Raw genomic sequence first — 17,476 nt, 5'->3', positions numbered from 1 at the left:
TGGAAGCTTACCAATAACATGAAAAGTTGATTAATACATATTTTGTATGTTGTATGTTTTATATATATATATTCTTAGAGAAAAAATGTTAAGAAAATCATAAGGAAGAAAAATACACTTACAGAACTGTACTGTATTTATTGAATAAATCCATGTATAAGTGGACCTACCCAATTCAAACCCATGTTGTTCAAGGGTCAACTGTATATATCTTCTTTATCCATATATCCATTGATGGACACTTATGTTGTTTCCATATCTTGGTTATTGTGAATAATGCTGCAATGAACATGTGGGTACAGATACCTCTTCAAGATCTTGTTTTCAATTTCTTTGGATATATACCCAGAAATTGGATTGCTGGATCATATGATAGTTCTATTTTTAATTATTTGAGGAACCTTCTTACTGTTTTCTGTAGTGGCTGTACTAATTTACATTCCACCAGAAGTGCACATGGGTTCTCTTTTTTCCATATCCTTACCAACATTTGTTATTTCTTGTCTTTTTGCTGATAGTCATTCTAACAGTGTGAAATAATACCTCATTTTGTGGTTTTGGTTTACATGTCCCTGATGATTAGTGACTTCGAGCATCTTTTCATGTACCTTTTGGCCATTTGTAAGTCGTAACTGGAAAAATGTCTACTCAGTTCCTTTGCCCATTTTTAATCAGATTGCTCTGAGTTGTATGTTCTTTATTTTGGATATTAACCCCTATCGGCTATATGATTGCAAATAATTTATTTCATTTGGTAGGTTGTCATTTCATTTTGTTGATGGTTTTCTTCACTGTACCAATGCCTTTTAATTTGATGTAGTCCACTTTTTTATTGCGTTTGTTACCTTTACTTTGGGTGTCAAATCCAAAATTTCACTGCCAAGACCAGTGTCAAGGAGCTTACCCCCTATGTTTTCTTCTAGGGTTTTTATAGTTTCAGATCTTAAATTTAAGTCTTTAATCCATTTTAAGCTGATTTTTGCACATGGCCTAAGATGAGTTCCCCATTTCATTCTTTTGCACGTGGCGGTCCAGTTTTCCCAAACTTTTATTGAGGAGACTATTCTTTCCCTATTGTATATTCTTGGCTCCTTTGTCATAAAGTAATTGACTGTATATGCATTGGTTTATTTCCGGGCTCCTTATTCCTTCCATTGATCTATGGGTCTGTTTTTATGTCAGTATTACACTGTTTTGATTACTATGGCTTTGTAATATAGTTTGAAATCAGGAAGTGTGATGCCTCCAGCTTGGTTCTTCTTTCTCAAGATTGCTTTGGCTATTTGGAATATCTTGTAGTTCCATACAAATTTTAGGGTTTTTTTTTTCTATTTCTGTGAGAAATGCCTTTGGAATTTTGGTTTTGCATTGAATCAGTAGATTGCTTTTAGTGGTATAGACATTTTAACAATAATAATTCTTCCAATCCATCTTTCCATGCATCTTCTTCAGTTTCTTTCATCAAGGTCTTAGAATTTTCATTGTGCAACTCTTTTACCTCTTGGTTAAATTTATTCTAAAGTATTTTATTCTTTTTCAGTTGTAAATGGGATTGTTTTCTTAATTTCTTTTTCTGATAGCTTGTTCATAGTAGATAGAAATGCCTAGAAAGTGGATAGTACATAGATATCTAGATGGTATACAGAAAACTGTTTTTTGAATATTGATTTTGTATCTTGTAACTTTATTAAATTTTTTTATTATAATAGTGTTTTGATGGTCTTTAGGGTTTTCTATATATGATATGTCATCTGCAAATAGAGACAATTTTACTTCTTTCTTTTTACTTTGGATGCCTTTATCTATTTTTTTTTCCATACCTAATTGTTCTGGCTAGGACTTCTAACACTATGTTGAATAAAAGTCATTAGAGTGGACATCTTTGTCTTGTTCTTGATCTTCAAGGAAAAGCTTTCAGCTTTTCAAGAAACCACTTATTGTTAATGATGTAAAATACTAGGACAAAATTCAAATAAAGCAGTGGTATCCAGCATCTTCTCATCTGCTGTTCAAAACTGTCTTTCTTAAGGGCTGTCTTCATTGCCCTGTCTGTTTTCCAAGGGCTCAACATCTTCCTGCTGTCCCTTGCTTGCTCAGAACTCCTAGCCAGGGCTTACTCAGGCCCCTCTGCTCTCAGCTACTTGTCATCAGACGCAGCAGTCTTCTGTCCCTGATAGCTTCTGCTGGTTGTCCAGATTCCTCTCCATCTGAAGGCTGAGTTGGGCCTAAAGCATAAGGCTTTTAGCAGTTTTAGCATCTGTCCCCACCTTTTCCATCCTGACCACCACTGCTAATCCTACCCAAAATGCGGGCCTGGTGATGCTCACTGTGCTTTTACAATGTGTCCCATGTTGAAGCCTCCATCTGGTATATTTTGATATTAGGGCCCAGCTCCTAATCTCTGGAAGTTTCGGACAATACATTTACTCCTTCGGGTAATAGAACTTGCTCATTTTTCTGAGTTCTGTCTTGTCAAATACCTGGCATGGCCATTCTTTCACAGAAATAGGCTCAGCCAAGCAATGGCCAAAGTTCTTCTCAGGGTGCCTAGTTTCAGATATTTGTGGATGCCTTTTTATATCCTGAGCTTTCTCGGCATTATCCAAGCAACTCCACCATCACTGTGTCCCTTTACCATAGGGTTTTCGTTACCAACTATTTCCAACTCGCTGTAATCAGCCCCTATCACAAAGAGAGTTTTCTTGTTCTTCCCACTCCCAGTAAGTGTGAGAGTCCTTGGTCTGTGCCTCGTTTTATTAGAGATTAAGTGGGCAAAATCTGCATAATCTAAGAAATGGCAGCTTCACAGTTTCACCTCACTGACTTCTCCTCAAGAGTTGATGACTGAGAACATCTTGGCTCAGTGCCCTCCTTCACAACTGCTTTATTAGCCTAGGAATGCAGTTTTAATGGCAGCCCCATTGAGGAGGATTAGAGGAGGATTTGGGGATTTTCAGCACTTCTTGAATCATCCCACACAAAGCTCATTTCACCTATGGGTAAAATAGTTTCTTTCTCCCTAATTTATGTCAGGTTAAGGAGGAAAGGAACTCAAAGGCCCTTTCAGAGGAAAATTAAGAGACAAACAAAGGCTGAGTAGAAAACTATTTAATGGGTGCCAGAAGCAATCTTTCTTTCTGTGCCTTAAAAATTGTCATTATCACCTGAGTTTAAAATCTGGTAGATATTGACCATGAGCCAGTTTGAGAGTTGTGAGGCTTAGGGAAATGCCTTTGTCTTATCAAAAAACAAAAACAAACAAAAAAACCAACCCACATGTATATTTTTTAAAAAATTGTAGTTACTCTTTTAATCACTACAAAAAAAAAAAAAGAAATAATTGAGAATTGAATCAAGCTGAGGTTAAATATTCCCAAAATAGGGGCGCCTGGGTGGCGCAGTCCTTAAGCATCTGCCTTCAGCTCAGGGCGTGATCCCGGCATTCTGGGATCAAGCCCCACATCAGGCTCTTCCACTGGGAGCCTGCTTCTTCCTCTCCCCACTCCCCCTGCTTGTGTTCCCTTTCTCGCTGGCTGTCTCTGTCGAATAAATAAATAAATAAATAAATCTTTAAAAAAAAAATTCCCAAAATAGGGGTGCCTGGGTGGCACAGTCAGTTAAGCATTCAGTTCAGGTTGTGATCTCAGGGTCATGAGCTTGAGCCCCACAAGGGGCTCCATGCTCAGTGTGGAGCCTACTTGAGATTCTTCCTCCCTCTCCCCCTTCTTCCCCCACCCCAGCTCACACACATGCACATGTGTGCATGCACTCTCTGTCTCTCTAAAAAAAGTATTCCCAAAATACAGGAATATTTTTTCTGCTCATAATGTTATAATTGGTAAATCTCCCTTTTAAACTGACTGTGCTAGCTCAGTTGGTCTCAATGCTTGCAGACCCCAAACCTTACTTTTTATCCCAAATATTTGGTAACACTTTTACCATTCTAAAACAAAATTTACAGGTACTGTAACCCTCCTACAGTCTTATATATATAGTGTTCTAACTAACATAAATGAATAATGAAGGAGACAGTTATTTATAATAATGTAATATATATTTTAATGTGTAAATGCTCAGACATGATCACAAAAGGAGACAATATCAGGCAGTCTGATGTTGGCACCTATATCTAGTATCTACCTGAATACAACAGCCACAAATATTGTTTACAGGTGTGTTGTGTTGTATTTTAATGCCACAGATGGTATTGATATTGAAAATGTGCTTTTCCAAAGGAATGAACAACTCTTGGTAAAGTTCTGAGGAAAACAGAATAAAATCTTTCCTCCATATCCATGGTACCTACATTTTGGAAAAATTCAGAAAATTAAAACCACACCAAAAAATACTATGTGTTTATGAAAGCTGAATAAAACCTGTCTAATTATTATGAGTAGATGTTTCATTTCATAAATGTCTGGAAGAACATTCAAATAAACAGCAAGACGTGATAATTATTTACTATGCAGAGTGTTGTATGCAAGGCAAGAGGTCTAGTCTCTGGCTCCAGCAACAAAATGCCAGTAACACACTCTTATAATTTTGATATCCAAAAATGGCCTGAGAGGCCAGTGATGCCCCCACTCCTGCATGAGATTCATTTTCTTAGCAATTAGAGACAATGAAAGACAAATTGAAAATTTCCAATTATATTCTAAATATTGATAAGTTATTTTATATTATGGAATACTGCATCTCTGTATTTTGGGTAGTATTTCTTATCGGTCCAAAGAAATAAGCCCTTTATTATAAGATATAATAATACAGGGTAAAGCATAATCTCTTGAGCTCAACATATTTAAAACCTGGAAGAGATTATAATATAACTTATAAGCTAACAGATAGTATGATAGTAAGACACAGACATATAAGAAGAGAAATTTGGTGTAATTTCCATAAATAATAGTTTAGAAATTTTAATATTTTACTATTTATATCATTCTATACTATTTTTACTATATTTTACTATTTTCTTATTTATGGGTGTAACAAATTTCCTTAGAACTTCTATGAGTCTTAGAAATTTTCTTACAAATGTTTTAAGTCAAAATGAGAAGGAAAAAACTAAGAAAAAATGGGAAAAGACAAATATAAGAAATAAAGGAAATATAACTTAGAAAAAAGGATGTAAATTTTAAAACAGGAAAATTTTGGGAACAAGTCTATGTAGCATATTGCTGCTTTTTCTTCCTCAAAATTAATTTCTATAACCCAGTAACTTTAGTGATTAAAAAAACTCACAGGGATATTTCTTATTCATCTGGTAAATTTGTGGATCCATAGAGTATAACAAATAAAAGAAAAAGTCTTTAAATTCTGATCCTTTATTTTGCTGGGAAGAAATTTCTACCTTAATTCATTCTATTCTTCTATTTCTATTATAAATTACTTTCATTCTGAAGCATTAGATATGAAACTGGATCAGTTCCTTCAAAATTATGAAACTTTGAGGGAAATAGTAGAAATATGGGCAAGAAGGGAAAAAAGCCCACAAGCCTATGTTTCAATTTAGCAGCCTGATCTCATAGTCTAAATTACTTTTTCTATATATTTCTCAAAAGTTCTTTTTTTAAGAATTTTGTTTTTGTTTATCTAAAGACTCATAACCCTAAGGGTAGAAGGAAACTCTAAAAGAGTGTAACTTTCTGTTTCCAAGGTAAATCTAAATTAACTGTGGCCTAAAACATCTAGAGATTTTTCAAATAACAGAAAGGGAAAAACATAAGCACTTCCCTCAGGAACTCATTTTAGTGCTTAGCAGCATATTGGTCAGAGATATTCTTTAACTTATATTTTCACCCTTATTCATATATGCTTAGTAAGCTTTTAAATTATTTTTGGAGTTATTGAGGATGTTGAGTCTGTCCTTAAACTTGACCTTTCAAAGAACAAATCTAGATAACCTTGTTATAGCAGAAGGTCACAAGGACTTCTGTTTCTCTTGATTTCTAGATAAGTGACTTCCCACCAAAGTTATGATAATCTAGAAAAGTTTCTTACTCTTCTCCCCCTCTATCCGCTGTTTGTCAGGGTGGGAGTTGAATGGGCATCTTATCTGGTTAGCCAAGTAGAGTTTGTGTCTTTGGGGCTGATTCATTGCCAGGGTTAATTTACCTAAGGTTAAGTGGAATGAAAAGAACTAGAGGGCTGAATTCAATCCAAAGCCTAAAGAAGATCATGCTTCAAACCGACGAAACTAAAATAAGCTGGTGAAGCTCAGAAACCATTAGACCCCGAGTGCCCGAATGGGCCAAGTACACCTTTTATATTGGAAAATAATGCAGTATTGCAACTCCAGGTGGACTGAACATCACTAGTCTTTCTATAGGTCTGACATTTTATAGTCTTTTTGTTTGGCCACATTAAGGCATTGTTTTAATCAAGTAAGGAAATAACCCTTCCTACCTCTCTATGTCCATTGTTACTCCCAATATAAAGGAATTCTGAATACTGTAGTTTGTGGCTAATGGCACAAGAGGCAATTCCATAGGTCAATTATCTTTTGCTTACAATGGCTTCCTCCAAGAACAAAGAGCAACAAATCAAAGCAGCTAATTGCTGTTACACTCAAGAAGATTTCATTGTAAAATGCAGCAGTGTCGTTACAGTCGCGTGAGTGTGCCACCGTGTACAAGTAGTAGATCCTAAAGAACTGGTAGGGAAGGAAGCAAACAAAGATGACTCCTATAAAAAATAGGTTTTTCAGCTGGGCCCAGAACTCCTGGTGGGATAGTAAGGAGTGCCGTAGCTTCCGCACCATTGACAGAATGATGAAGATCTGGAAGACTAAGAGAACCACTGTGGTGGCTATGACGATAGTAACTATCAAATAGTTGATGACTTGCACATATACACGATCAAGTTCTTTGTGGAATTTAAAACAGTGTTGGTCATCATACACCTGGTGAGTTCCATACTGAGAAGCAAAAACGGGTACCACAATGACAATCACCAGCAGCCACATGCCAGTACTGGCAGCCACAGCATGCAGCTTTCTGTAGAATTCCACTTTGTCCTTGCGCTTGAAGAAGATGAGGTACCTAATGACCAGGATCACCACGTAGAACAGGAATGTGAGGTACATGTGGATGTGTAGCATGGCACTCACAAATTTGCAGAAGGGTAACCCAAATATCCAGGTGTGCTTGATGAGATATGTCAGGCGAAAAGGCACTGTCAGCAGAAAAACACTGTGGACCACCACCAGGTTAACAACTGCTGTGGTAGTTACAGATCGGGTGTTCATATTCACCAGCAGAAACAGAATGGAGATGATGCCAGCCAGCCCACCAATGAGTACTAGGAAGTAGAGCCTGGTTAAATGGGGTGTCAATATCGGACTGCAGGATGAAATGTTGTGCTGAGCCATACTTCAGAAGTCACCTGGAAGAGACAAAACACCAGTGTACCTGACAAACTTCCAGAGCTTTGTTCTTCTCTCCTTCTTAGCACTAGCAATGTGATTTTGTCATTTATCTGTTTCTATGATGTAAACTTAATGTACCTTAAGAATAAAGAGCCCCACATCTAGCCCCACATTGAACCCCGAATCAGGCTCCATGCTCAGTGTGGGGAGTCTGCTTGTCCCTCTGCCCCACACCACCCTCCGCTCATGCTCCCTCTCTCTCTCTAATAAAATCTTTTTAAAAAAATGGATTGTATATGGGGAAATGAAGGGAAAGAAGATACCTCAGTCACTCCTAGATTTCTTTTTTTTTTTTTTAAGATTTTATTTATTTATTTGACAGAGATAGAGACAGCCAGCGAGAGGGAAAACAAGCAGGGGGAGTGGGAGAGGAAGAAGCAGGCTCATAGCAGAGGAGCCTGATGTGGGACTCGATCCCATAACGCCGGGATCACGCCCTGAGTCGAAGGCAGACGCTTAACCGCTGTGCCACCCAGGCACCCCTCAGTCACTCCTAGATTTCTAACTTGAACAATTGTGTGATTAGAGATCTGTTTACTGACAACAGGGAGACAGGATCAAATTTGGGGAAAAACTGTACTTGAATTATACTTAGTACCTTTGTAACATATTTGGAGTTAGTTTTACTTGCTTCATGAATGTCTCTTGATATAATTGAAATTATCCAGCAACAAAAATGAACCACTGATGAATCAGAAAAGCATTGTACTTGCATACATGTAAATCATATATTCTCAAAAGTGTGTTCTGGAGGTGTGAAAAAAACCTTACTTTCTATGTATAAAACATAAACATACCTAAGTACATAAACAGACATAGAGTATAACTGTGATACTAAAATTTCATAAGGAGGGGAGAATCAGGGAACAAATGGTTAAAAAGGCTTTTTACAAGGGTGATGATTTTTAAAGTTTAAAAACATTGTACTAAATAAAAGATGCCAGCCACAAAAGACTACATATTATATAATTTCCTTTCTAGAAAATCAAAATTAATGAGACAGAAAATCAATATAACCCAGGGCCTACAGTTCAGGGGAAGGGGTTGACTTCAAAGGGGTATAGGAGAATTTATGGAAGGAGGGACTCTTTTATTCGTGTTGGTTACAATTCTAGTTATTTGTCAAAGCTTATCAAATTGTACATTTAAAATTGGTGAATTTTCTTGCATATAATATATTTCTCAATAAAACTAATTTAAGAAAAAACAATAACATGACCACAGGGAAGCTCTGCTTTTGTGGACATGGAATAGAATTTCCATGTGATGCACTTAAAAGATTGCTTCGTGTTATACCTGTTCTATGTGGTGTGTAATCTCTGCATTTGTCTTATTTTTCCCTTTGAAAAGTAGTTCCTTCAAGCAAACATGTAATTGTATTGTGTTTATATCTGAATCAGGGGTGAATGTACCATCATTAAATTCTGCCCATCCTTTTCTTCAGCTATTGAACTAGAATCTGTACTGACTTCTGAAAGAAGAAAGTATAATCAGTTGTATGTCATCTGTCTCAAATCCTCTTCCTTTCTTATAAACTGCCATGATCTCTCTGTAACAACCAATCCTGGTTCCAGACATTCCAAGACACTTTGTAAGGTATTACAGATTATAGACACCTTCTGCTTAAATCAGCTAAAACAGGTTTTGTTATCTGCAATTAACAATCCTGACATACTTGGTTAATTCCTATTTCTCCTTCAAGAATCTACTGAGGCATCATTTCCTTCAGGAAGCCTTTCGTAATCTCCACTCTCAATTTAGGTTGTGGGTCATTCCTCTCTTGCCCCATGCTTACTTCCTTTATGACATTTATCACATAGACTGTAATTCTCAGTTACCCTTCCGCCTTCCAAACAAGACTGACCAGGGAAGATTTGTCTTTCTTTTATCCACAGAAACTAATGAATTTTTAAGATTAATGTAAATATTGCTACTGAAAACTAACATACATATGTAGTAGAGTGCTCAGCTGTAAGTATATAGCTTAATGAATTTTAACAAAGTAAACACATCCTCACCAAAGGTAATCTCTATCCTGACAAATAACACTATAGAGTAGGTTTTTCAACTTTGAATTTTACATGTGTTTTTTGTCCTTTCTTTGTGTGTATCTAGCTTCATTCACTCAACATTATGCTTTGCTACTGATTCATGTGTGTGGTTTTAATTAGTTCATTCTTATTGTGGTATATTGTATGAATATATCACAATTTATCCATTCTATTTGATAATAGTATTATTTTCAGTTCTAAGACCATTATAAATAATGCTACTCTGAATATTCTTATAAATATCTTTTTAAAAATAAGTATGCATTCTGTTGGGAATTTACCTAGGTATGGGTTTGATGGGTCATAGGGTATATATATTTTCCGGGTTTCAAAGTCTATATCCCTGGGAATGGTACAAATGTCTTTATTTACCCAGTCGATTATTTATTATAATATGAACTGTTTGCAAAGAGTACAGCTGATCTCTTTGAGACCTGAAAGAAGGTAAGGGATAGTTTCACTTCCATGGAGATGATCCATTACTAATATAAGGAGCCAAGAAAGTTCTCTAAACAACATCTGCAACATTTATTTGCTGATGCTATTTAGATGTCTCATCCATATACCTTCATTGTATTTCCTTTTCCCAAAATATTCTATCCTATTCAATCCCCTTTGTGTATCCTTGAGATCTGAACTCAAATTCCATCTCCTTCAGGAGTCCTCCCTGGTTCCTTTAGACATTCTCAGCTGCTTTCTCAAAATGCTTTTCTACTTAAGTGCCTCATTCCTTCCTTCACTGCTTTATTAATTCCCATTTTAATTCTTTATTTTAGTCATTTGTGTACCAGTTTTTGACATTGGATTTCTTTCAGAAATAACATCGGGTTTTTTGAGAGAAAGAGAGTGCGCGTGCATATGCGTGCATGTGAGTGGGGAAGATGGGAGGGGCAGAGGGAGATGAAGAGAGAGAGACTCTTAAGCAGGCTCCATGCCAATGCGGGGCTCGATATCACAACACTGAGATCATGACCTGAGCTGAAATCAAGAGTCAGATGCTTAACTGACTGAGCCAACCAGGTGCCCCAAATATTTTTTAATAGTAGGCACAAGTTGTTAATTGAATGGGTGAAGTAATGGTGAAAAACTGCCTTGACTTTATTAAACATATTCTTGTTAGAGCCCCATTTGGATCTAATCCAGTAACTGATGTCAAGATCCCAGAAATAGGGGCACCTGGGTGGCACAGCGGTTAAGCGTCTGCCTTCGGCTCAGGGCGTGATCCCGGCGTTATGGGATCGAGCCCCACATCAGGCTCCTCCGCTATGAGCCTGCTTCTTCCTCTCCCACTCCCCCTGCTTGTGTTCCCTCTCTCGCTGGCTGTCTCTATCTCTGTCAAATAAATAAATAAAATCTTAAAAAAAAAAAAAAAAGATCCCAGAAATAAACTATAGACCCAGAGCAAACTCTCCTAAGGGAGCGCAGCTATCTCCCTGTTTCTCCATGAACCACCTTGCCTTGGCAGGGATTTCTTCTTCATCTGTGACTGACCCCTGCAACTCAGCAAGAAGCCTGGCCTCAAATTCAGTTTCCCTCTGCCCTCATTCACTCCCCTGCTTAAAATCCTTCTTTGGTTCCTTTGGCACCTATCATGTCTTATAAGCCCTTTTCAATCTGACCCCAACTTATGTTTCAAGGCATACCTTCTGTTATGCCCACCTTCCCCCTCCCATTTCTTCACCCTCATCCTATGCCCTGGACTTACAGACCTTCGTGCCTTTCCTACAATGTTATCTTTCAAACCTCCAGTTTCTTCTCTCTGTAGACCCTTTGTAGACCCCAAATGCACAGCTAGACACTGAGGCTGAAGTCCAAATTCTATGATAAATGATTTTATGTCTCTTCTTAAAAAACTTCCCCTGACCTCCCATTGTCTCTTGGAGATGTGTGAACTTCTTAGCAGGCCATGCTAGATCCTTCCCACTGGCTTTTGTAATTCTATATTTAGCCTCTCTGTCACTAGAGCACCAGGATTCCCCTGTCCTGCCTGAATGATTTCTTCATCTGTTCTGACCTCAGCCTACGTACTGTAGAGCTCCTCAGCTTAGCCTGTGGTTTGGCTGGGGGCTATTTCCCTGTGTCTTGGAAGTTCCTTTGCCAATGCTTTTTTTTTTATAATAATTTTTATTGTATTATGTTAGTCACCGTACAGTACATCCCTAGTTTTTGATGTAAAGTTCCATGATTCATTACTTGCATATAACACCCAGTGCACCATGCAATACGTGCCCTCCTTAATACCCATCACCAGCCTATCCCATTCCCCCACCCCCCTCTCCTCTGAAGCCCTCAGTTTGTTTCCCAGAGTCCGTAGTCTCTCATGGTTCATTCCCCCTTCTGTTTACCCCCCTTTTTTCTTCCCTTTCTTCTCCTACCAATCTTCCTACTTCTTATGTTCCATAAATGAGTGAAACCATATGATAATTGTCTTTCTCTGCTTGACTTATTTCGCTTAGCATTATCTCCTCCAGTCCCGACCATGTTGCAGCAAATGTTGAGAAATCGTTCTTTTTGATGGCTGAGTAATATTCCATTGTATATATGGACCACATCTTCTTAATCCAGTCATCTGTTGAAGGGCATCTCGGCTCCTTCCACAATTTAGCTATTGTGGACAATGCTGCTATGAACATTGGGGTGCATATGACCCTTCACTTCACTACGTCTGTATCTTTGGGGTAAATACCCAGTAGTCCTTTGCCAGTGTTTTGCCCACAAACTTGCTTAGGCCTCTGTGGTCATTGCCCATGACCCGAGGACTGCCTTAATATCAGAAGTGAGACATGGAAGTGGCTTCTGTAGTTGTTTTATAAGGAATCCATGATAGAACCAACATCAGAGACCAGTCTACAAAGTGCGAATCCTAAAAAATTTGTAAAGTCCCACAAAATGGCAGTAAGTAGTCCATGTCCTCATTAGACCTTAGGTCCCAGACCCCCTTCTTTCTAAACAGAAAAACAGCTACAATCAACTTGGGATTTTTCGTTTCATTTAATAAACAAGTCGTGTCATTGTGTCTTTTGTATAGTGCATAGTGAAGATTCTGAGATGAACAAAACACGTCCCTGCATTTAAATCTCTTTCTGTGTGATAGGGGAGGAAGAGGTACATAAATTATTTATAACACCTGTCAGTACATAAAAAAATGCCACAAGAATTCAGAAAGGAGGGTAAGTAACTTAACAGACAGTAGAGAGTGAAAGCATCAATGTAGTGGCAATAGAGTAATTCTTGGGTACAGATACATGACAGGTTCTGGATCTTAAAGGATGATTTGAAGTTCCAGATGCAGAGAGGAAGAGATAGAGTACTCCAGGTATAGACAAGAGTCTGAGAAAAAGCATGAATGCATGTTCAGAGAATTACCTATAGTTTGATGTCCCTGGAACATTAGGTAAGTGAGTAGAACAAAGGTGAATATCTGTAGATGTAGATGAAGCTTGCCAAATACAGAGCATGTTGCCACTCTGAGGGTTTCTTATTTTATCCTGAAAATTATGAGAGATGCAAATTTTAAAATATAAAATGCCATTTAGCATTTCAATTCCAAAAGCTATTTTTTTGTTTTATTAGAGAAAAGATTAGAGGAGGGCAAGACAAAAAGAATGATACCATTAGAAGGCTATTATGCTGATCAAGTTTAATATCATAAGGATCAGTGCAAGTTGGTACCACTTAGGGAAATTTGCCCCCAAACTAAACAAAATTGAAGACTCTGGGGTTGGAAGGGATTTTTTGTGTTTCAAGTATGTCCATTAACAAATGATGACATCCTCATATCAAATCAATGATAAAAGAACAGGAATAATCACTGAATATTTTAAGAGAATAAATGCCACATTAAAAAGACATCAAATCCCTCAGGCAAAAGAACTAAGAGACTAGTTAGTTTTCTAAAAGAGAAAAGAGGGAAAAGTAACTTTAAATGTAATTGATACTGTCAAAGAGAAGTGAATGATGAGAAATTTAATTATAGTTGTTATTGAATAAGAGATGTACAGAACCAACACAATTAGTGAGCTTGAAAGAATGTTCAGAAGGATTCTCACAGATGGAACAACAACAACAACAAAAAAAAAACAAAACCCCAAGAAATAGAAGATTTAAAAGAAACTCTAAGAAACACCTAGGGCATATCTAGAAGTTCCAGCAACATCTGGAAACCACAGAATGGAATGAAATACTCAAATAAATAATCAAAGAACATTCCTTACACATAAAAAAAAATAAACTTTTTATGTGAAGGATCTCACCCAGTGCTGAGCTGAATTAATAGAAAAGACTCACATTTGGACACATCAGGATGGGATTTCAGATCACAAAAGAGGAACTCATACCCACTTGGATGTCTAACAAACATCTCAAATTTAGTACATCTAAAGCTGAACTCCTGTGCTTTTTCTCGCCAGCTCCCAAACATACACATAAATTGTTCCTCCCAATATCCTCCCAGGCTCAGGTAATAGAAACTCCATTCTCCAGGTGCTTGGTTGAAAAACCTTAGAGTCATCCTTGATTCCTCTTTTTCTCCCCAAATTCACCCCAACTTCTTAGCCAATTCCTATCCTTTCTCCTCCAAAATAATCCACTGAGCCAGAGTTTTTTCTATAAAGGACATTACTGAGACAATTGGCAAAACGTGAACAAATTCTATAGATTAAGTAATAGAATTGCATCAGTGTTATTTTCCTGACTTTGATCATTGTCTGTCTTTATATTAAAAAATGTCATGTTCTTAGGAAGTATACACGGTGTACCCTAAAGACATCATGTCTTCAGTGTACTCTCAAATGGATCAAAAAATCATAATATATATACACACACACGCAGCACATATGCATACATCTATATATATACACACGCAGCACATATACATACATCCATATATATAAAGTGAAAAGCAAATGTGATAAGTATTAGAAATGGGGAATCCCGATGAAGAGTATATTGGAGTCCTTTCTACCATTCTTATGCTTTCCTAAGTATAAATAAACATTTTTAAGTAAGAGGCACCTAGCTGGCTCATTCAAGTCTTGATCTTGGGGATTGTGAGTTCAAGCCCCATGTTGGGTGTACAGATTACTTAAAAATAAAATCTTAAAAAAAATTATTTCTAAGTTAAAAAATTATGAAAAATCTGAATATGTCTACTCTTTGCTTACACTGCTACAACTGTGATTCAAGTCACATCATCTTTCCCTGGGAATATCAGACAAACCCATGAATTTTCCCTTCTTTGACTCTTGTCTTCCCTACTGTCTATTATCAGTTCAGGAACCAGAGTGCTCTTTCAGTGTCATTCCTCTTATCACAGTTTTCTAATGTCTTCTTATTTTACTCAGAGTCAAATCAAAATTTGGAAAGTGGTCTGTTAGGTCCCACAGAATTTAAGCCTGACTCCCCCACATTCTCTCTCTTTGATCTTATCTCCTACAACCGTCACTTTCATTGGTATATTTTAACTAAACATAGTTTAACTCCTTGTTTTTCTTCAAACATCCATGGCATGTTCCCACCTCAGGGCCTTTGCACACGATGTTTCCTCTTCAGGGGTGTTCTTCTCCCAGATAGCTGAATTGCTTGATCTCTCCTTTACCCCCTTCATGTCTCTGGCCAAAGGTCATCTCAGTAATTCATTTCCTGGCTTTCATTTTTAAAATGTCAGCACTCCACTTCCACCCAGCACACCTCATCTCCTTTTCCGACTTTATTATTCCCACGTAAATCATTTACCACTAATGCATCATATATTTTGTCTCTTTGTTTGAATTCTCATTCCCTCCACTAGAATTCAAGCTCCTTGAGGACAGGAAATTCTGTTTTATTTAGTTTTTGACCTCTAGCATCTGGAACAGTGCTTTGCACATATTAGCTTCTTAATAAAGAGTTGTTGAATGAATGAAACAAACATTTTAAAAGTTCCCATAGAGTAAAAACAACTCGAGCATAATCTGTAAAAGAATTAGAAACAAACCAGCATTAGGCGTTTGACATATTAAATGCTGGTGAAAAAATCTGAATGGTTTTGAAAGATTATTTCAAATTTAGAGTTCTGCTTTCAACCAAACCTCCATTCAAGAGAAAGAGAAGAAGAAAAGCATTTTCTGATACCTGAACACTCAGAAAGTTTACCTCTCTCAGATCCTTCCTGACTTATTAATGTATATTCCAGCAAAATTGAAAAAGATGTACCAGATACCAAAAATACAGTAGTGAACCAAAATATGAGTGAAACACAATCTACATTACCGACCATACGAACTAACTAAAATGGTTTCAGCATGGTGGGGGTGGTGAAAATAAAAGGGAGAAGTCATATGTTAAGATTCTTGTTTTATTGGGGAGGAGATTAAAGGTAGTATTTAACTGTAGAGAAACCAAAAAATGTGAGTTCAACTCTCGCTGAAAATTAAGAATGGTCACTTGCTGAATAGAAGTTGGTATGGCTTACAAATTATAAGAAGAGAAAATGAACTACAGTAAAGCCAATAAATCTAAGCAAAGGAAGGGAGGAAAAAATAAAAACAAACCAGGTAAATAGATGAATTTAAAAAGAAAACAGTAAGTCCAGACACATCTGAAATCATAATCAATATACACTATATTGTTTCTCCGATTAATACAAAGAGGAATTGTCTGCGTCTCTGAACATACTAAAACCCACTGAACTGTACACTTTAAGGTAGTGAATTTTATGGTATAGGGATCATATCTCAATAAACCCATTATTTAGAAAGAGACGCTATCTGAACTGAGCCTCTGGCAGTGAGGAGGAAAGAGAGAATCATTATTGATAAGGCGAAGAATTAAGACAGAATCAATGGTACTAAGCAACGGACTGCTTTCCTGTTGGGAGCAGAGGAAAGAATTGTAACTCACAGATCCCTGGTTAGACAGATAGCTCAGTGGCCATGGTGCCAGTGGGTGACCTGGCCAGGCCCATGATAAAAGGCCTGGTCCCTTTGACCTTACACTTCATTCTTCTTTGCTTCCCACTCCATCCCTGGATTCATTTCCTCCTGCTGCATTCTGAACAGTTGGGACTGTGGGCAGATTCAATCAATATGAGAAAACAAGTTCTATCCCAGTCATTGTCTTCATAGTGCTTATCACTCAGTTTTTCCTTATGTTTCATACCCATCCTTGCCCCCAGAAATGAAGGATCCATAAATGATGTGTAATTCACCACTATCACCAGGACCAGAGGAACACCTGTGCCAGGGATCAGACGACAACATCACAAAATCTTAGCATTAGAATGAAACCTAGAGATCATGGTATCCAGCCCACCATTTAAACCGAGGAATACACTGCAGCCCACACAGGCACCTTTGTTACCTAACAAGTAGTCACCATCTAAGCCTCCAGTCTCCTGTTCCAGTGCAGAATTGTTTCCATAACACGTGACCACTAAGAAAGACTCCAGAGACCCAGAGAGATGAAAGACAGCTTCTGAGTGGCAGATCCTTGCTTTAGGCACCCCCAAGAATCCCTCTTCAGGGATATCAGTTAGGAACCAGGATGAATATCCAGCCCAACTAGAAGAGGCAGAACAATGAGAAAAGGTTGTTGGTGGACAAACGGCTTTCCCTGCCTGTGAGACATCCTTAAAACAGATTATATTTTGTTATGTTTACTGAAAAAAAAAATAGGAACATTCACTTTAATCACTCTTGGAAAATCAAGCAGCATTTTATCCAAAATATTTTGAGAAAAGACTCTGGAATCACAGCTCCGCATTAAGGATCACCTCAGGGTAGCTTAAAAAAAAAAAAAATCTGTCTGAAAATACCAGAAGCAATATGGAAAACAACAAAACATAAATGTCAACTCTACAGAAATCCATTTGACAGAATGATATGCCTAAGTAAATATTTTTAAAAATTGCCCTGCATTTTTTGTGTGTGTTTGCAATCTCTCACAGTCCTCATCCTTTGCTATCCTATTTCTGAAGTTTGAAAGGAATCTCCTGGGTCTTCAACTAAAATTGTAAAAAATG

General features: G+C 37.4%; 1 protein-coding gene and 1 long non-coding RNA gene across 9 annotated transcripts in view; one reads left to right on the top strand and one right to left on the bottom strand.

Annotated features, from left to right (window-relative positions):
• The window catches only part of LOC117804197, a 103,988-nt gene that overhangs the window by 12,734 nt on the left and 73,778 nt on the right, over window positions 1–17,476 (top strand). The window lies entirely within an intron of this gene.
• Window positions 4,010–17,476, bottom strand: part of GPR141 (G protein-coupled receptor 141) — a 115,413-nt gene continuing 101,946 nt past the window's right edge. For 5 of the 8 annotated variants that reach the window (XM_034670559.1, XM_034670592.1, XM_034670565.1 and 2 more), the window contains one exon: window positions 4,010–7,383. In XM_034670559.1, coding sequence (XP_034526450.1) covers window positions 6,464–7,369 — 906 coding nt within the window. In that variant the 5' untranslated portion in view covers window positions 7,370–7,383 and the 3' untranslated portion in view covers window positions 4,010–6,463. Of the gene's footprint in view, window positions 7,384–12,843; window positions 12,966–17,476 lie in introns of all 8 variants that reach the window. The other 3 variants (XM_034670554.1, XM_019802329.2, XM_034670588.1) reach the window with 2 other exon arrangements.

This window comes from Ailuropoda melanoleuca, chromosome 1 (assembly GCF_002007445.2).
Source record: "Ailuropoda melanoleuca isolate Jingjing chromosome 1, ASM200744v2, whole genome shotgun sequence".
Taxonomy (NCBI): Eukaryota; Metazoa; Chordata; class Mammalia; order Carnivora; family Ursidae; genus Ailuropoda; species Ailuropoda melanoleuca.
The sequence above is the reverse complement of the archived record's forward strand: the minus strand, read 5'-3'. Positions and strand labels throughout refer to the sequence as shown.